The sequence below is a fragment of the Meriones unguiculatus genome, chromosome 8 (assembly GCF_030254825.1).
Source record: "Meriones unguiculatus strain TT.TT164.6M chromosome 8, Bangor_MerUng_6.1, whole genome shotgun sequence".
In the NCBI taxonomy this organism is placed as follows: Eukaryota; Metazoa; Chordata; class Mammalia; order Rodentia; family Muridae; genus Meriones; species Meriones unguiculatus.
The window spans coordinates 101,913,654-101,935,272 of NC_083356.1; the positions used below are offsets into that span (position 1 = coordinate 101,913,654).

A 21,619-nucleotide genomic window follows, 5' to 3' on the forward strand; every position below is an offset into this window, starting at 1 on the left:
TTCCATGTTTACAAGACAGTCTTGGATTTCTAACAAGTTAAACAAGAACCTTTGAACAAATGTGTCCATATGTCAATGTGGTTTTAGTTTGATTCAAGATGTAATCCATTACCTCTGAAAAATAGAAGCATATTTACTAAATGACCAGGAGAAATTCCACCATGTAGAACAGAAATAATAACACACAACATTCTTGTTCAATTTCCGTTCAAAAGTCAATGAAGTTGAAATATTTTAATTAACATGCTCAAAGAAATGAAGTAAGAAAAACTGATGCAAGTATTCCTTCATGTTAGAATTTGTGACACAAATATTTTCAACTTTTAACAGGGTAAGTCGATATGTTCCAAGCTGCCTCTTTTCGCTATGAAACATCAGTACTTTTTAAAGGCACATTTACAATGCTTTCCTGTCACCCTTGCTGTGTTTTTGTAGCACCTATAGCCATAACTGGCACCTGGGGGCCTTACATTGCTGGCAGTTTCCCTTGCATTTCTTTGGAGCCTATTCAACTGCTGTGGTTTTACTTAGAAGTCAGTGCTTTGCATATATGATTTCCTGAGGCTGTTTGAATAGTCTTTCTCAGAAAACTGTGCCAGTCTGGCAGTGAACAGCTCTCCTCGAGGCGAGCTGACAGTAGCCTGGTTGGGCTGCTATGCCTGGACCTGGGTTTCTAGCCATACTCTATAATCTCCTCTCCCTGTTCCCTCTTTTCTTGTTGCTGCCCTAATGACATCATTGCCCACATCTTGTCACCACCTTCCCTTAAATAGGGGAACAAGATTTGGACTAGTCTAGTAAAAAAAAAAAAAAGAAATTCTGCTCAGTAAATCTATGCAGAGCTCTTGTAAAAATAATTTATATTTGTTGTTTCAGCAGCTGATGTGGAAATGATTTTAAATGATAAACAAAACATAGGGGGAAATCCAAATTGCTGTAAGGTAATAATCTGTTGTGAAGACAGACATCCTTAGTTAGGACTGCAGGTACGAAACTGGAATGTAGCCTGAAATTTCTCCATGCAGAATTATTAAGATCGTCATCGCAACAGTGCAGTTTTGAGATAATGAGAACAAATGTGTTCTTAAATAAGCTATGGATAGCTTTGTGGTGCTAGCGTAAGGAGAGGCACTGCTGGAGAAAATGGCTCATGTGGGTGTAGATGTGCTGGTGGGCTGTGCTGCTGGCGATCCCATGGTCTTCATCTGTATACCACTGGAGAGAGAAAGAGGTCAGGATTAGGGGGGGCAGCTGCCTTTAAAAAGGAAAAATTCAAATGAGTTCTTGCATGGTGTAAAATGGGAATAGTTTATAAACTGAAGTGTGATCAGAGAGGGTGTCTCTTCCTTCCCCAGAGCTTTTCAAGACATGTTCAATCCTGAAGAAGTCTCTGGTCCTCTTGTTTGGGTACTGAAAAAAATCCACTGTGCATTTGGGTTTACTGCATAAGACTTTAAAGATAGGTATATTCTAATTAAAATACCCAAATCAACTTTCAAATGTGGCTCAAAGGTCACTGAAAACCACTCTGTGAATAGTAAGGTTTATACCAGCAGGCATAGTTATTTAATAGGTGCTAGCAAGTGTCAGATTTCTCTACACTTGAGTATGTATTAATATAAATAGATTTCAAAGTAATTTTTCTAAATAAACATCTAAATGGCTAGAAAAATCAATTTAAATATTAAAAGTTTTATGCATGTAACATAAGTGAAGTCAAAAGTCAAATGTATTATTTACCAACACTTAAATTTTATACTGAAAATTTAAAACTGTGTATGTCTGACATTTATGTAGAAGGACTCTACAACCTGAGGCAAATACACATGAACTCATACCTTACTAAATGACTGGGAAGGCACTGCCAGGCAAATATATATTACTGAGACATAAGTTAATTTTAAAATTGTGCCTGAAGTATTATCTGATTTTGCTTTAAACTGTGAAATAAATAAACCTCAACCTCTTCTGAGAATCTGGCCCAAAGATATGGCAGGTTTTCTCAGCACAAAATAGAAACCCCACTCCTAGACAGGGCACTCTTGGAACAGAGCACACAGCAAATTATGTGTTACAAGGGGGAGGCAGTGTTCTCTAGCCAAAACAGATAAGAAGGCTGTAGTTTATACTACTGTATTATTAGTGCAAGACACATGTATGCACATGTGTAGATTTTTCTTTTTAATCTGAAAAAGTCTAATATAGGACATGAGTTAGACTGAATACCCCCCAAAACATCCTCGGTACAGGCACAATCAGCCCCAGCCATTTCTGACTTCATAAACAAGCCTAATGGCTTGTTGCCTGCAGTTGTTCAACAAAAGATAATGTAACCATTGCAAAAACTGAAGCGCTGAGTATTAATACCCCACTGTTGTTGTGGTGGCTAGGCATCATCTTAACAGAATGGATTTTACATTTAGCTATTATCATGCTGGTTTCACTTTAGAATTACTCTGCCACACATTTACAGAACAAATGATTACTTTCAAATCAAAACAGGGAGAGACTGAACCACCACATGAAGAGAAGAATGGTGTTTTGACACTCCCAGTGTCAAATAATACTGTGTTTCTCCACCTCAAACTGTCTAATATTGACTCTGTGTATGACTAGAGGATATCACATCTCCAGCTTCACACTGGAATGATAAGAGCCCTCTCTTCTGTTCCTATCTTCTGAGACTTCCTTGGGAAAAAGCAACCCCCAAAGAGGAAACCAGACCCAGCAGATACTTTAGGGGGAAACAAAGTCTTATTATACCATTGCTTGGAAATCCACACCAGCGTCCACCAGGGCTTTGGAGATCTGAGCCGACTGCTGAAAGTGAACGTTATCTGTGGGAAAGAAAGTGAACGAGCAGCCATAAACAAGTAGCTAATAGCCTCTACAGCCATAAACAAGTAGCTAATAGCCTCTGGAGTTTTCAGATGCTGAGGGAAGGCACAAGAAGAAAGTGACTGAAGTTCTAGGACTCAGCATCCCATTTAGCCCAAGACAAGTGAGCTGTGGAAAGCAACACTGTTTTATTGAAGTAAATGTAACAGTCTTGCCCCTCATGCTTTTGTTTTGTCAGTAGTGAAATTGCAAACCTGTCTGTGATACTAAAAAGTCTAATTAACTGAAACTCACCATCTGCTGTTCCATGAATAAGGAGGTACTCAACTTGTTTAAAATTTTCAGCTCTGCTCATGACTGTTGATTTCTGAAATTGGGAAAAAGAATGTCATTATTCAAAAAAGGATCTGCCATAACTGATTTTTCACTTCAGTTTACAAAATAAAATGTTTTCAGCTGGGGCCCCCTTTGATACAAAATATAGCAAACCGATATTCAAGCAAATGCTGTCTCCATGCATGGCAGAACGCACAGCATGCCCTGTGCCTGAGAGATGGGACTGGAAAGGAAGAATGCCACATCTTCCCTGTACATGTAGGAATAGGGCACCTGTCCCCTAGGCTGCATGCAAAACCCCTAGAGTCCCAGATCACAGATTGGCTGTGTCCTATGCATTAGCACAGGGCAGAGTCTCATATTAGCAATGTATGTTCCATGGGCTTCTGCTGTAGTTCAGCCAAAAAGTGTATTACCATAGCAACCATGTGTCACATGGTGCCATACATGCTACATTTCAAAGAGCCTGTACATAGCATTTGCAACTAAACATACTGTGCAATATGTCATGTGAACTTTGGTCCACATTGCTGGGTTCTGAATGAAAAAGCAAACATTACCTCTCTGGAAACAGATGTTTAAAACCTAAGCAAATGTAACATATGGGAGGGGAAAGGGTGAAAAAGATCAAGGCTGGCCTCAGAAAAATCAGTGGGTGTTTGATAATTCATTTTGAATATTGGAGAAGAAAATGCTGCTGTTAACTGTTATTTCCGAGCCAACCAGGGGACAGGATAAAGTTTCTTTGTGCTCTGAGTCATCTTGGGGCCTCTACAATAAGGGTCAGAGGTCTTGGATGAAGGAAAAAAAAAAAAACTTTTCAAAGCATAGGTCAGATGATTTAAATTTAGGACTAGTCACAATGTTGAGAAGAAGGAAAAATGCCAAATAGCGATTGGGAAGCAGCGAGTCTGTTTTGCTTGTCCTGGCGTGGGCTGAATGAGGAAGAGGCAGTGACGTCTCCAGAGACTCAAAAGCAGCCAACTAGCTCTTCATGAGTCAAGGTCTGCATTTCAGTGATATCTCCATCTATAGAGCTAATGTATACTTAATATTTTTGCTGGGAGTCCTAGTGGTCTGGCCAGAAAGGTATGGGAGCTTTAGTTACGTGTTAAAGTCTAGTCTTCAGAGACATACGTGCTGCACTCGGAGTCCTGATTTCTACAAAATGGGATTAAGAATAATCCATGGAGGAGTTAAGGGAGGAGCTGAGGGAGGGAGGGTGGAATTGGGAGGGAATAAGGGAGCGGGATACAGCTGGGATACAGAGTTAATAAAATGTAACTAATAATAATAAACAATAATAAAAAAAGAGAAAGAAGGTAGAAGCATTATTTGAAGTAAATTGTTGGTGGTGTCTGAAAATTCCGAGACACTGTGTTTCTGGAAAGTGACACCCTGTCTTCAAAAGTCAGTGCAGTTACCCAAAATGTTTCCATCAACTAAGACTCCTAGGATCACCCTGAACTGGTTAGTTAAAAGTCAATGCCCTATCCTATCCAGGCAGACTAGTTTCTACTCAACCCGATCATATTAAATTTCTGACCCAAATAGAGAATTTATTCATGAGCTTTTTCAATAAACATTGCAACTCATTAAAAGTTGTTCTTTAATTTAACTTTAGAGAAACATTTTATTTGCTGGGATGTCCCACATATGTCTATCCATGTACGAGTCCATCCATCTAGCATGCTTGCAAGCATGCATCCATCCATCCATCACAGCACTGCCACTTTTATTTGTACATGCTTCATTTTTTTCAGCTAGTCTGATAACATTCATTTGTATCCAACGAAATAGTAAGGTCCATCAGCAAAGTGACTTGATTATATTATTTAATACAAAGCCCAGTAGTTATCAGCCAAATGAGTAAATGGAATTATTCAGCACTGGCATCTACTACAATTAATCCTTACTTTTCCAGAGTAGAATGGAAGTGGAGTAGACAATAAAATATTCTCATTCTGCAATTTAGCAAGTCACTGTGCCCACTTTCAAGCACTGAACCACAACAGTTGTAATCTTAGCTACTATTCCTTGAGCATTTTCTCTGTGCCTGTCGTTGTGCTAACTAACCATCTTGAAGGAGCCATGAAAGTGAGTCACATTCTCATACCTGTGTGAAGTAGGTCTATGCCAGCTCTGCACTATGTATGAAGAGACAGATTCAGTAATTAACTTACACCACAATCTATCTCTTGGAAGTGTCAAAACTGGACCAAGTGTAGGTAAAACTACTTCCTGTTTCCCTATCATCTCTTCTAAAATTCTAAAATGCCTTATAAGCGTCTTCGAGCAAAGGAACCATGTGAAATAAAATGTTAACCAGCCGCCCTGGTACTTCAAGTACATAACAACAGTGTGTGCTCTGGGCTCTGAGACACAATTCTTTCTCACTATGAAATAACCAGAAGTCGGTCTGAACAAGCCTGTAAGCTGTGGACGGTGTCTTTCCCATTGGCAGATGATAGCGCAGAACTTTGAGCAACGTTCTGCTCTCCAAGAAGAGACCTAGCAAACCTAACCTTCCTCAAAGGCATTGTTACCCACGAGACAAAGCTGAAAGGGGAGGGTAGAGGACCCATGACTCATTCTGAGTGGCAGGGCCAGGACCCCTTAAGGGCCCTTCACAGGGGTCGCCTCTGCCTGTCATGTACTCAGCCTGGGCTGCTTGCCTGCCACCACCAGGTTTCTGTACAAGTTCAGCTCCACCCTCTGCTCAGAGATGATAATCAACCTTAGCACCCAGACCTGACCCAGATATACAACTGGGCCACCTCACCTCACCTCACCTCCAGCAGCCCCATAGGCCTGCCTTGCTTGGCAACATAAACAGAAAAGCTGCTCCAACAACCGCCCAGTGCCATGAGATGGAGAAATGTCATTGAAACATGGAGTAATAGTTAGGAGACATATAAATACACAGGACAGTTAGCAAGGAATGTGATAACTACTGGAGTTTGGACCAAAACAGTTTCTGGCTGCCTTTTTTTTCTTAAATGGAGTGAATACAGGCTGAAAGAAGACAATTTTTATAAACAAGTAAAACCCTGAGCCTAAGATAAATGTTGTGATGTACACACTGTAGCTGTGATGAACTAGACATGGTGAGAAATGCAACATACTGAGAAAAAGACGAAAACTGTGATAAAAGTGTCATGATGCAAATTGTTTTACATTAACAATATTACACTACAAAGAAAGAAAGACAAATACTTTAATGCAGTAAGAGAAAAATAAAACAAAAGCTTCTTCTGCAGTTGCGAGGTAAGGGTGCTGTTTCCATGCACATTTCTTTGCTCATTGGGAGACGCCTTCAGCGGGACCTTTTGATGAGAGAGACAGACAGGTGCTAGAAGTACCCTTTCTTACAGGCTCTCGGTGCAGAAAACAAGCCTTCGCTCCCAACTGCAATGACGTCACTTTGCCGCAGGAGCCACTGGTGAGTGGTTCCTTACTGGAGTGTGCATCCTGGCTTTTCTAGCAAGATTCTATTGCCCACTTTGTGGCACACTCCGAGCCATGAAGGAACCATGCAAAGCCAGTGTAGGAAATGCATGCATGCCTCCAATATATGATTAGTGATAAGATATTAATTGTACTATTTTTAACTCACCCAAATTGGATGATCCCCCATTGCCTATCCATGGAAACAGAAATAAAAAAAGGAAATGGATGACTAAGTTACAAGCCGAATAGTCTATCACCAATGACTAAAAAGGAAGCTCAGAGTGATAAATGGGCATGGATGCAATGGTGGCGCAGTTGGCATTCTCCTGAGGCTAGAAACTTCCGGAGAACCCTGCTGCCAGCAACAGTCTGGCAGAGAGAAGTGGAAAGGATTGGTCCAGTGGCAGTGCCGATTCCACAGCCTCTCTGTGAGGAGCTTTTCCTTCAATCCCCAAGAAGAACCATCTGTAGCTGCTTGTTGGATCATGCTGGTTCCTCAGCTACCTTCCAACAAATAAATCTTTGTATTTTTTAAATAAAGGAAGGAGCTGATAGAGTAGGGAAATGCTGTGAGAAACAGGAGAACAGGAGGTGTGACAATTTTCAAGCTACCCTTTGTGCCATCCACAAACCAGAAGGACAATGTGTCCCTGAAGACAAGGATGGTGGCAGCTGCCATAGTTTCAAAGCTTACTTCACGGCAGGTGTGTGGGGGGGAGGGTCTCCTATAATCATTTCTGAGGCATATATGGTTACTCCCATTTTTTGGAAGAGGAAAATGAAGTTTAGAGAAGGAACATGACCTCCTCAAGCTCAAACTTCAAGAAGTAAAGGAAGCAGATTTTCAATGCAGGTCACCTGCATTGGACTGAAAGCCCACGTCCTTGGTTATATTCTATGGCCATTTGACATCACAGCCAAACTACTCATTACCACCCACAGGCCCCTGGAGAGGGCCAAACCATCACTGGGTCTGAAGGATAACCATTTAGCAACTCAGCGAGATACTGCCTTGGGCTTACTGGCTTACTCTATGGATTCTACTCCTGTAATCAATGCTGCATGAATAATATTAAAGGGTGCCATTTGGAGAATCATCATTAATACCAAGCAGAGGGCAGAGAAAACATTTAAGAAAAACTGAATCCAACCCACTAAATAAGATGTTTTACTTGTTTACATCTATCAAACAACTGTACCCATGAGTTGCCAAGGAAAGAGCTCCCATCAACCCCAGGCAGGGGGCGCTACCTCAGGCCTCACAAGCAACACTGGCTGCTTTAAAGATCACACAGCAGTCAACATTTTATCAGCACTCTACAAACAAGTTAAGGTTTGGCTTAAATCTGAAGGTCTCTCTCCCTTTGGCATATTCTGGGATAATAGAACAAATGTCAAATCAGTACAAGATGGCATATTTACAAAATTGCACCCTGTTTTGCATAACCTAACGATGCAGCAGTTCCTAAGGATTGAACGTTTCAAATCTGCTAGCAGAAGACTGCCAAATCTATGACTGTTTCATACACTTGCCAAAAGCCTATCAAATTTTGAGCAAAATGCAAAATAAATCTCCTCTACAAGTTAAATCAGCCCTTCTGTGTGTTCCAGGCTGCCCTCTTCTCTTGGCAGCAAGGCTCAGGACCAGGGCCCCACTCCTCCTGCCCTCCGTCTTCTACTTCTCTGTTTATTCACAAGACAATCCATTCTGCAGTCTATGTCTTGTCGTATTTATTGGTCACCATTTGGTCTGCTCTTCACAAAGCTATCCTTCAGTTCAACGCATCTGTCTTGGAGGTCCCAGGAAAATCCTTCCCCCGTCACTGTCTATCTCCCCTGCTGCCCCTCCCCCTCATTATAACCTGTTGGGAACCTCTCTGATCTTCTTCATATCTTCTCCCTTTCTTCTATCCTAGCTCAGAGTGTCCTCTTACTTTTTGAACCCTCAACATCTATATGTTGCTTAATATTTAGTGCCTCAGTTTCCCTGTCAATAAAATGTTGCTAATCAGAATAATTATCCTAGAGCATTTCAGGGACATTTGAAACTGATAATAATACATGTATGAAAATCGTAGAATAGAGTCTAGCTATACTAACACAATACATAAATGAACAAATGAAGCTGGATGGGCAGAGGTTGAAATCCTATGTTTCTGGTTCCTCATCGTCCCAGGACTTCCTTCAGGTTTCTCACATAGATTCCCAGGCTCCACAGCCACAATTTAGAAGTCTCTGGTCTTTTTTTATACATATTGGTTACTGTGTGATGTTCAAGCTCATGTTTTGTTACCATTTAAAAATGTATCTCCCCTGTGTTTTATACTTTTTTTTTCTTATCTGTAAGGAATAAACCTTTGAAGAAATCAAATGTCAGACACTTTGAATGGATGCATGGACGTCTCTTATTTGCTCATGCCTTGCAGTTCTGACTGCAGATGGGCTTTGAGAAATTGTTCACCCACGGTCAGGATTCCATTCCTTGAGGTGTGGCTGCACCGCTGCATGCTTGTGGCTGCTGGTTGCAGAGTGGCCTCCTGGGTTGTCCCATCTCTTTGCTTAAATCTGCTGCCATTTCTGTCTGTTATGCACGAAGACTGCTGGTGAAGAAGATCTGTCTACAGGATTACATTGCTCAATAGCTCAGATTTCTCACCTCTTCTTCGTTGGGACCAGGTTTGGGTATCTCTTCTTTGGGATCCCTGTAGTCTTTAAAAGAGTTTCTACCCTGTCATTCGGCCACAGATGGGTGGTAATCTTCAAACAGTCTTACGGGGTCACTGCAGGTATCACTGTATTGAGTCTAAGCCTCAGTCCCAGGATCCCCTCATCTTTATGGCTGCTTTTTAAAGTAGAAGAAATAATATCCCAGCTAGGGAAAGCCAGCCACACAGGTGTATGACTTCACAAATGGTGGACATACTATCTTTGGCCAGGGCACACATCGACCTGATATCTCATTCCTCAGTAGTAAAAGGGCCCAAATTCACAAGGTGTGTTCTCTTGGAGAGTTGAGTTTTTCTAAAGTGTAGGTCATTTGTCTCCTAGTACTGAATTCTCTCATCTTCTCTATATCGAAAATTATATTCTCTTTGAAACTCTGTAATTCTATCTGTCAATGGTTTCTTAGCTAAGGGCGTGAAACTTATTGTACAACCCCACACTTCACACATTCTTAACTCTGGATTGTGCTAAGAGAGTCCTAACTAAACGGGAACTTTTTTTTCCAAAATATTTTCTTGTCCCATGGAAATGCACAGAGTGACAAAAACCTTAAAGGAATTGTTGAATTACCTCTCACGTCTTTTCAACGATTGGGACAGAAGAGAGAGAGACACAGAAAGAGAGAGAGAGAGAGAGAGCAAACCTGGGAAAGAAAAGAAGTAGATGATGGGTCCAGAGGGGCAGCTGGGGCCTTGGAGGAAAATAGAATGTTTGAATATATTCTTGCCAGAGACAAAAGCACAGGCTCATTTAAAAAACAAAGGAGGGCAACTTTATTCTAAAGCCTGCTGTGCGCCAGAAATAGGCACTTAGATTCAGTTCTCCACTCAGATTCAGATCCCCACACAGATTCAGTCCTCCACGCTCAGAGGAAGCAAGGAACGCAGTGGAGACAATTCCGTTAATGCATTTGCCTCACTTTCTCCTGCCCACCTTAGCTGCCACCCTCCCGGATAATTCCTCTGAGTAACACATTGGGAACCTTTAGCTCCCTGGTACTGGCAGTTTTAATGTGTCCATTGCCAGCAATGAATTTCATGCCAAGAAAACCCGACTCCTGGCGTGGAAGGATTAAACAGTCCTCGGGTGCCATCTGTGCAGCGAAGAGAAAGAGTGACTTTGTGCACCCAATGTGCGTGTGTTGCCATTGGCAGGAGGAAGTGACTTCTATTTACTTGACTACCTCATACAGGGAACACCTAAGGGGAGAGATGAAAATGGCCACCACCCTGGGGGGTAGAGCTAGGGGAAGGGAGGACTGGTGTCGCAAAGAGGAGCCTATAGAAAAGGCTGGAAAAGGAAAACATGAAATGGCAGATTCAAACCATCATCCCACAGTATTATAGAGAGAGCAGATTCAGAGAGGATAAATGGCAGTAACTGTTCTGAGGAAGCAAGGCAGGTGTCATGACCTCCTTTAGTGTCAGGGTTTGGACTCACCGGCTCTTCGTGCTTTGGTTTCCCACCCACCATTCCCAAGAGTCAGGCGTTAGAATCCTAGGCAGTATACCTCTGAGTTTACAGGCATTCTCAGCACTTTGATGTAGCCAAGAGAGCCCTCTTTCAGGTTAGATAATTAAAAAGAAGAATTCAAGCATCGAAATGAGAAAAGTAATGGAAGAATGCGTGTGTCACCGTATTTTCCTTACTTTTTAAAAAAATAGTTAAGTTGTAGATTTATGGTTCACAGAAAGATACCCAAGGAGTGGAAATACTGAAGACACAAAGTCGAGGAACAATATGTGGGGAGGAGGGGCAGCCCCATGCAGAGTAACTACTAACTCAAGGTGGACTAAAATGAGAGTTAAGAGTCATGCCAAGAAAGTAACTGTTTAAAAAGAGAGAGATGCCCCCACTGGAGGACAGTCAACGCTTCCTAACACATGGGAAGGGGGAGGGGAAATGACAATCAAGGTAGAAGGGACCCACAGCAATGTCAGAAAATGGCAGCTACAGAGATAGAGAATCTGACAGTTAAACCAGGCCCTTGTGAGGAGGCTGAAGAGTGAAGACAAGACTGGATTTAGCCAGGTACAAAGGAAAGTGCCATTAAAGCAGTGTGTGTGTGTGTGTGTGTGTGTATGCGTGTGTGTGTGTGTGTCTGTATGTATGTGTGTGTGTCTGTGCGTATGTCTCTGTGTGTGCATGTGCATACTGTTATAAAGGAAGCTAGGTCATTTGCCAGCAGCGCTGTAGTTCTGAAGTAGGTAAACCATACCCAAAGCAGAGTATAGGATGTGGAAGAGAAAGAGTGAGGAGAATGGAGTCTGCAGCATCAGATGAGCCCTCTGACAGACTAGGAACAGCCTGATTATGAGGCTGCTCAGCACGTAAAGATGTCTTTCTAGTGTGCCATCTTAATTTGCGGGTTGTTACTTTTCTATCATGTCTCAGAAACATATAAAAACATGCAGGTACTAACACAAGTCCCCCTGCACATGCCAGCTTGCTAATTAAGTTGAAAGTAGCAGGTAAATGTAAATTACACACACACACACACACACACACACACACATCCATTTTGCAAAGTAGAAACTTGGAATCCATTGTGTTTTGATCAGGCAATTTCAGACTCAAATGTAATAATGATGACATCTTACAGAAAGATGTACATAGACTGCTCAAAGCAACGCATTGCTTACTGCTAGGCCTATGAATTAAGAGTCACAACACAGGAGATTTTGTGTTGAGAATATTCTTGTTTTTCTTTATTTTTAATTCATTCTCCTAGGGAGAATCTTTGGAGAATGTTAGGGAGATGATTTTCCTTGTTATCAAAGAGCTTTAATTTAGTTCACAAGGTTTTTTTTTTTTTTTTTTTTTTTTTTCCGCCCCCTAACTGATATGGCTGACAGAACCAGGAAAGCTTTGAAAATGCCAGAGTGGTCCTGGTTCGCATCGCTGCATCAGGGTGACATCAACAAGGAGTGTGGTCCAGCTTCACTTTGGCCTCCACACTGGCAATGACAAGTGTAGCCACAGCCAGGTTACAGTTCAAACACTGCAGCCTCTCTGGAGAGCAAGCTGCCCCTGCTTCTCCCTCCACTGAAAGCTCTTCAGTAACTGACGGACAGCGCTTGCTCGTCAGGGTTCTACGCAGCTGCACCTGCCGCCTCACCTGCTTTGTGCAAATCCTGTGTTAAAAATCCACACTGGTGGCTATGAGTAAGGAAATCATAGGCAGGCATTTCCCTTGTAGTTACATTTACCTTCTAATTATTGTAATAACATAAAAATTTGAATATCCTGCTAAAGACTTGAGGAGTCTTCTGGGTCCTAAAAGAATATGTTGAATTTGACATGTTTTCTAAACTGAAATTTTTATAATTAAAGTAATTATCTGATGTTGCTTTGTATTTCCAAATGAATGCATATTGTGACCTATATAGCATATGATAAAGACTGTAATTATGCAAAATATAGTAGGGGAAACTATTGGAGTATCTCTAAACCACCTGTGTTATTTCTTTTTAACAAGAATTTTGTTGGAAATTTTGTTGGAATTTTTTTTTCTAGGATAGATACAATTAAGAAGTCCTTGAGCCGCAGAAGCACAGTTACAAGACTGGCCCAAAACTTTGTCTCTCACCTTGTAATGGTCAAGGTTGTCTTCTGGAGTCGGGAGACCCATGTAGCGTTCCGTGTACACCGAGTCTGTGACGGGAAGAGAGGAAAAGAGGCTCAGCCCCTCCAAGAACCGTGCTTCCTACAGACGTCTGCGGCATCGCTTCACCGGTCCTTTACTCGTGGCTGTATCTCTCCCAGCCAACCCCTGCTAGTGCAGCCTAAGACGTTGGTGGCCAGACCACGCACTCACACCCTGGGCTTCTCTGCAGTGCGGATCCATCTGCACAGAGCCCTCGGGATCAGGGCAGTGGACGTAGGAATTAGGCAACCTGAGACACAGCCAGCCGTTGACCTGTGGTAAAGTCAAAGGTGCGAGAGCCCGCCCACTCAATGAAACTCCGTCGTGTTGAAAGTTGCGCTACGGAGACAAGCACACGCCTTATGCTGTCATCATCTATCTCCTTCTGGGAATACCTAACCGTGATCAATTACCAGCGACTTACTTCAACCTTACATTTTGGGCAGGTTGAGATTCACGCTGGGGAAAAGAAAGAATTAACAGTCCATATTGACATAGCCGCCTCATCACAATTCAAGTTAAACATTTGTTTTCCCTCACGTTATGGGGAGGCCTCAAGTTTTGTGCTGTAACACTTGAGCACTGTGAACAGACTACGTTAATATCTGTCTGCTGAACTGACATAAGCTCTCTTCTATATAAATATGGTGGAATAACAGGTTGCACAATTGGTTTGGTTATTTTGGGTAATTAAACATATTTACACTAATTTAAAAGATGAAGTCTTATGTACTACCCTGAAACATCACTGATGGAATTTGCTGCATAACTAGTTTTCACTGTTGTTGTTTCCTAACTATTAGTGGTTTATTCATTGTAAAGAGTGGCGAGTTTAATAAAGATATCCCATTCAAGTACATCCATACTGTGCCAACATTCAGCCCATCGCCTCTCCTGTTCTCTTCATATTAAATGCTTTTCTCCTTGGTTTTCCCAGATAGCTCCCTTCTACTCTCATGTCATAAGTCTGTTCCTTTATATTTTAGCGTCAATTCTAGGTTTCACATATAAAGGAAAATATGTGAAATTTGTCTTTCTGAATCTGTTTTTGTTTTGTTTGTTTGTTTGTTTGTTTGTTTTTGCTTTATATGATGTTTTAAAAGCTGTCTCCTTAAGTGCCTAGCTTGAGGTAAATAAGGATAAAACTCATGTATTGCCTCTGTGCTTGACTGTCACTGGGTTGGACAAGCATTTTTACAATAATTCTATGGATTCTTCAAATTCTTTTATTGCTTAAGTACAATACTGTAATGCGTAGATTTAAAACACTGCTTAGGAGTGTTTGTTTTCTACTGTCACCTCCCTCTTCTCCTAAATGTGCAATAGTGATGGCTCTTATTTTACTTAAAATGAATACAGACTATGTACACTTTTATGTATGCAGAGAACAGTCTTATAAAGGTATAGTACCTTAAAAGACACTTAAAGGCTTTTCATGTATATATATATATTTTTTTCAATGCAGTTTATTCAGGAACCTTGAACAATCATCTGACCCTGGGGAAAGCCAGCCCACAGCTTAAATAGCCTCTGGGTAGCCAACCCCAGCGTGCCACGTGGGCAATGCAGATAGGTCCACATACATTTTCATGTATATTTTAACTTAAAAAAATCAATTATTAACAACTTGGCTTATATATTTGATCAGAGCAAAACAGTCTTTGAAAGCAAAATAAAAAGTTCCCCAACATCTATTTCACAGCCTTCGGTCTTCCTGTCTTAGAACATAACATAACTTTCTTATCTATACTAACCATGTTTACATGTATATTAAGATCTGAATAATTTAAAAATATGCATAACTGTGTGATGTCGTTGTGAAATTTTAGAGCAATGTCTTGAAATACCTCTTACATATTCTTTGTTTGCAATTTTGAATAAAATTATTTAAATTTACACATATATTCAAAGCTCTCTTTCGTTGCTGTGTATTAAGCCACGTGCATTTAATGAACTTCTTTTACGTGTCTGCAACCTCCCAAAGGCTATTTTATTATTTGATTGACCACCAGAGGTCTCCAGAAACAAACCATCCAACAAAACAATTCTAAACAAAAGTATCACATGAAAAAGACTGCATTGTGTGCAGATTAAATTGTAACTGCACCTGACAAGTTTTTTAACGGAAAGATAGTGGTGTTTCGCTCACTGGCTTCTCTGGACTTGGAAGGATTTTCAAAGAGGGGTTTTCACAGAATTGTTACTGCCATACATTGGGAATTAATATTAATGAGCAATATTCTTTATCAACAATTCTGTTCTTACGGTACTAAAGAACTTCAGTGAAGTCAGCAAAAGTGAAGAAAACACTGTATCCCTTTCATAATCCTGGACGTTCATTTCTTCCTGGTTTTGCCCTGGGATTTGTATTCTCAGAAGAATGATATCATATGGTCTATCTCATGATGAAGATGATATTCTAGCACTAAACACCGGTGGGAAAGCAAATCCCCCTGGAAATTCATCTGTTCCTGTCTTCTCTTCCTCTAACGCCCAACTTATATTTGATCTTCACTCACAGGGAAAGAGATACACACACTTCCTTTTCTCCGTTAATATGTGAAGTCCCAAGTCAAATTTGAATAAAGATAAAGAAACACTTATTTGAGAAATGTAACACTGACGCTGTTTTAAAATTCGGGAAACAGGATTGTTGATAAGAAATCAAAAATGTAGATAACACACAATAGCACCAAGGCTTGTATAACAGCAGAACCATGAGAACATCTTATATGTCTCAGTAAAGAGCCATAGAAAGAAACCAGCCTACTATTTTCCACAGAAACACAGAAAACTAAAAAAGGAATGCCTTTCTCACTAGAATGTTAAGGTCAACACTTAATAGGACGTTGCGTATAACAGCAGTTACATACCATAGTACTCCCACCGTGACACGGGTGCCACGGCTATCCCGCACTTGAACACGCCACTTCCCGATCCCAGGACCATTGAGGTTACATAGCCTCCATATGACTAGGGAAAGGAAACAGTTATTTTTATGGAGGTAAAGGAATAAGGACATATGGTAAGCGAATCGCGGTTTCCACATTTCTCACATCTTTATATACTGTGCCTCTTTAGAGATAGAAAGCATGCTATAGGAGGCTTAAATTGGCTTTAATTGGGCAGTATCTAAAGAATACACTCTCAGAGTCCTGGTCCTTTTTCACAGACATAAGAAAACAAGCATGTGGACCCTGGCGACCGTATACAAATTAAAGAAAATACCAAAAACAATAAGCACAAAATATTTGCTGATTAATGAGATATCTTTTTTCATGCCATCTCCTTTTCTTTCTCCTTTTTCCTTCTCCACTCATCCCCCCTCCCTCCTTCCCCACTCTTGTTCCAGCCTCTTTATCTCATTATAATAAACAGAGATACACATCTATCTCAGTAGGTGTTCAGGAAGCTTGCTGCTCAGAGGCCCAAGACTGGACAGACATGATTTTCATCTCCAAATATTTACATGCAAAAGATAAATTAACCTCCACTCTGTTACACCCACTAAGAAGCACGTACAAATCCATGTGTCAAAAAAGAAACTACTCACCCAGCCCCAAATTGCAACTCGTTTGCTGTCCACAAATCCCATTTTTAAAAATTGTCTAAAACACATGAAAAAAAGTTCACAAATCAGTTTTACAACTGTGTATGGAAAACTAAGATAACTGCACAAATGTGAAAAGCCTGACACTTGTTATCTTCTTCATTCTATTACAAACTAAGAGGGATCAGTGCCAGCAACCAAAACACCTGAGATGAATGTCTATTGTGCTAACATCAGAACTACATGAACAAGGTTTGCATTTGAGTCCATAAGAATTCTGTGTGTGTGTGTGTGTGTGTGCGCGCGCGCGTGTGTGTGCGTGCATGATTCACAGAAAACAAATCCTGGCAGTTTTTTTCACAGCTTTATATAAAAATTTGCAGCCCAGATGCACTTTTCTTTACATAATTGAATTTAAATTTCTCCAGATGTTTTTCAGCTTGGAAGCAGTTACCCCCTGCAATGGAAAAAGACAAGGGCACAGGGAACATATCAGTAGGACCTAGAATTATCTCTGGACTCTTACCTGAGAATTTAAACACAAACATCTAAATCCCATCCTCTACTCAGTGTTGATCAGCTAGCTCAGCACCGTTAAATGAAAGTATACTTTCTGTGATGGATTAAGAAACATCTTTGCCACTAAACTGTGTCAGGAGTTGAAATCCAGGTAAATAAATATGAACTTTGTCTTATGCACCTATTTTCTAATCTTATCCTTAAATCGAAAGCCAGTAATTTTTTTTTTAATTTAAAAAAGTCTAGCAAATAGAATGTGCAATTGTGTGACGTTATGGCAGGTGCAGAGGTCTTCACATTGATGGACAATTGGTTCTGTTTTGAGTAGATAATGCTGCTGTCAAGTGGTAGCAGAACAAAGTAAGTACTCGTCAATGCTTCTTCTTGTCAATCTCTTTAAGCACAGAGGATCTATAAACAGGCTGAGTCAAGCCTGCACAGGGTGATACACCTCTACAAAATAAACATGCAGGCAAAGGCTCCTGCTCATTTTCCTGTCTGAAAGGGGGAAATGAACTAGAATGTTTCTTTTGGCTGTATTCCGTAAAAAAATATCCACCTGAGTTTGGACAAGATTTTGAATTTCATATAAACATTGGTGCCTGGATTCTTTCGTGCAGTATTGTTTTGAGATTCACCTGTGTTGCTGTGCTCCCTTTTAGGTGCTGTGACAGTGCTCCGCTGTACATGTAATACTGCACATCACTACTGTCTTAAACTGGGGTGTTATTTTATAAATTTTGAATTCGGTGATTTTAGCACTTTTAGGTCTTGGATTGACGAGGTTATAGAAACCATAGCTTCCTCTCACAGAAAGGTGACCCGTCTGGCTAGACAAACACTTATTTTTACAACAGCAAAACCTCTAGTTTGCCCTTTCTTTGATCCAAAATTCCTTTTGCATTTCAAAGTTTGGCATAGGGAATTTCATTTGCTTGGAATACTTGTCTAACATCTTTTCTTTTCATTGATTGTTTTTCCTTAAAGGTATTTTTTTCCGATGCAACTGATCATGCATGGATCATTCTGCATTTCTCAGTCCGTGATTTTACAGCATGGCCTCAAACCACTCATCTATTAGACTCCTTCAAACACCTGTCAAATAGGTCTGAAACCTACAGGTTACAGATCCGACTGACAACTGGATACAGCTGAACTTCAGAGTTGGAATGAAGAGGGTGATAACCCTACTTCACCCCAACAGGTTCTGCTTCTTTATCTGAAATACACGATAAGAACATCTCCCTGCCAGGGCTGCTCTACAGCTTAAAGTTCTGTGCACACCACTGTTTGCTCCTGTCTGTGTGGGAAAGCCAGACTGAGAGGTGCTCATACTTAAAGAAGCCCTTATAATTGTCATTCATTGCAATTGTGCCCCCAGAACTTTCCAAAAATAGAAGAGTGGCCTTTATCCAGGCTGTCGTAGCCACTTCTTGGGCCTTATGGTTATTATTCTCTACAACATGAACGAACAATCAGCTTCTCCACCATGTAGCTTTGACCATAAGAAATGTGCTCAGCTATTTAGCCAGACCGTCAACTCGTATGATAGTTAAATTTAATTTTCAATTTGCTTGTGCTGAAAAAAATGGCTGAAGGATTATTAAAGAACAGGTCTTTCATGTGTCTATGGGGAAATAGACAGTAGAAGACACCCCCCCCCCCCGAATTGAACAATACCATTCAGTCAGCTAGGGTGCAGAAGTCATAAAAACAGGGAGAAGCGAAAGCTCTCCCTACTGTCCCATGAAGCAAGTAGGCTCACCACAAGTTTTTCTGCTATAATTTTCTCCTTTACCATGGGCACCGAAGCAGCTGAGCCAAGGACTGTGGGCTGAAATCTCTGAAACCGCATTCCAGAATAAATAAATAAATCCTCCTTTTAACTTTTTAAGTCATGTGTTTTACAATTGAGATGAAAATCTCGCTGACATTGAATATTGGTACCAAGAGGTAGGGTCATTGCTGTGACTCTCATAGTTCAGAAACCTTTGAAACTAGTTTGGAAGAGAAATTTAGAAGAAGAAAAAAAGTGATCTGAAGAAGCCAGCTAGAACTCTGTAAGGAGAGGTTAGTGAGGGGTGATATCAACCAGAGTGCCGATAGGAATGCAGGCAACAACAAATGCTGCTCTTTAGGAATCAGATAGGGAAAGGGATCTGATTAACAATTGACCAAAGGTCATTGTTTTACCGTTGTAAAGGTCTGGTCTACTTTTGTCCAGTTCCCTAAGACCTTGAGGGAGGCTGGGTTTAATGGTGTAAGACTAATTTCTTTGAGGAATGAAATTCCAGAACTGCTAGCATTCAGCGTATGGCATGATAATTGCTTGTTGCTTTCAGCCAACTTTAAAGTGAAAATTGTCAGCAAAGCACACAGAAGAGAGAGCTGAAAGCACTGTAGTTTGTCCATAATCAATTGAGCCAAGGACAATGGATTGAAATCTCTCAATCCAGGATTCCATATGAACCCTTCCTCTTAGAAATTTCTTCTGCCAAACATTTTATCACAGAAACTGAAAGTCTCACCAACCCGGTCACTCATTCCTCAGTTTATCTGTGTGTTTCATGGATCTCAATCTCCACTCTTAGAGGACAGTAATGTATATACCAACTCCCTTTCTCAACTCATGTAGAAACAGAAATTTAGGAAATGCCTTTTTAAACCTTCATATCATTTACAATGACTCAATTTTTATCTATATGTATTATCTGCACTAAGATCAGAAGGAAGGAGAGGAGGACCTCCCCAATCAGTGGACTTGGGGGGGGGCATGCGTGAAGAAGGGGGTGGGAGGGTGGATTCGGGAGGGCAGGAGGGAGGGGCTTATGGGGGGATTCAAAGTGAATAAAGTGTAATTAAAAAAAAGATCCTATAGGAATGAAAGATTAGAAATTAATTCTCCACAACATTCACATTCTTCTCATTTTACAAATAAATGAATAAATAAATAGATGAATCAGTAAAAGGAGAAAAGCCAGTAATGTTTGAGTCACATTTGAGTTGCTTACCTGGCTGCTTCAATTTGATCTTCAACTTCCAGTGTTCCCAGTCTTCTGTTGATTGCGTGCATGATCTTATCTCCTTGGTAACCACTTCCTCTGCCATCAAAGCTAGCTACTATGATGTTTTCTGTACTTGCAAGGTAAGTGGCCCAGTTGAGTCTGAAGGCAGCATTTGCTTTTTGACTACAGGGACCTGCATATCTGTGAAAAGTTTCACCTTGTAAGACTTTATTATTTTCTCAAACCAAGCATATGCATCTTTTTCAAACATGAGCCTGAACATCATAGTAACCAATGAGTTATCAAGAATGGGTCCTTTTCTGCCTCGCCTAGATGGGGGAGCAGCCTTGCCAGGCCACAAAGGAGGACAATGAAGCCAGTTCAGATGAGACCTGATAAGCTAGGGTCAGATGGAAGGGTGGAGGACCTCCCCTATCCATGGATGAGATGACTGACAGAGGGTGGGATTGGGAGGGGAGGAGGGGGGAGCTACAGCTGGGATACAAAGTGACTAAACTGTAATTAATATAAAAAATTAAAAATTAAAAAATATAGATAGTGCTAGAAACATTAAGGGGGTTATGTGAGCAGTCAGAAGAATCTGAACCATAGGCCTCGCTTGCAAACTGGTAGCACTTTTAGCCCATCCACTCTTAGAGAATAAAATTAAAAAAAAAAACAAACAAAAAAAAAAAAACAAAAATAAAAGAATGGATCCTTTACATTTGTCAATATGACCATTATGGCTGTGTGTTTTCTTTAAGAATAGTCCTAAGTTTTGTCTGTGAAAACTATTGCCAAACACATTCATTTTAAGTACCATGAAACCTTAGAAATAGAAAACATAATTCATCAAATAGTGGTGGTAGGGGAAATTGTCCATAAAAATAACAATGACAATTAGCGTAGCTTTTCATTCTAATCTATACATTTATTTCCTATATTGGGGTTTACTTAAGAACTGAAAAGCTTCTGTAAAGCAAAAGACATTGTTGTCAGAACAAAACAACAGCGGTAGATTGGGAAAGGATCTTCACCAATCCTATATCTGACAAAGGGCTGATATCCAGAATATATAAAGAACTAAAGAAGTTAAAAAGCAACAAATCAAGTAATCCAATTAAAAAATGGGGTACAGAGCTAAACAGAAAATTCTCTATAAAGGAATATAGAATAGTAGAGAAACACTTAAAGAAATGCTCAATGTCCCTAGCCATCAGGGAGATGCAAATCAAAGTGACCCTGAGATTTCACCTTATACCCATCAGAATGGCTAAGATCAAAAACTCAAGTGACAACACATGCTGGAGAGAATGTGGAGAAAGAGGAACCCTCGTCCACTGCTGGTGGGAATGTAAACTTGTACAACCACTCTGGAAATCAATCTGGCACTTTCTCAGACAATTAGGCATAGTGCTTCCTCGAGATCTGGCTATACCACTCCTAGGCATATATCCAAAATATGCTCAAGTACACAACAAGGACATTTGTTCAACCATGTTCATAGCAGCTTTATTCGTAATAGCCAGAACCTGAAAACAACCCAGATGC

At 40.6% G+C, this 21,619-nt stretch overlaps 1 protein-coding gene across 1 annotated transcript in view; it reads right to left on the reverse strand.

Moving 5' to 3' along the window:
- Positions 1 to 201: 201 nt before the first annotated feature.
- The window catches only part of Dpp4 (dipeptidyl peptidase 4), an 83,155-nt gene continuing 61,737 nt past the window's right edge, over positions 202 to 21,619 (reverse strand). The window contains exons 20-26 of the mRNA XM_021637079.2: positions 20,075 to 20,269; positions 16,548 to 16,602; positions 15,868 to 15,967; positions 12,938 to 13,002; positions 3,133 to 3,205; positions 2,764 to 2,837; positions 202 to 1,215 (exon numbers count right to left, since the gene is read on the reverse strand). Coding sequence (XP_021492754.1) covers positions 1,114 to 1,215; positions 2,764 to 2,837; positions 3,133 to 3,205; positions 12,938 to 13,002; positions 15,868 to 15,967; positions 16,548 to 16,602; positions 20,075 to 20,269 — 664 coding nt within the window. The 3' untranslated portion in view covers positions 202 to 1,113. The remainder of the gene's footprint in view (positions 1,216 to 2,763; positions 2,838 to 3,132; positions 3,206 to 12,937; positions 13,003 to 15,867; positions 15,968 to 16,547; positions 16,603 to 20,074; positions 20,270 to 21,619) is intronic.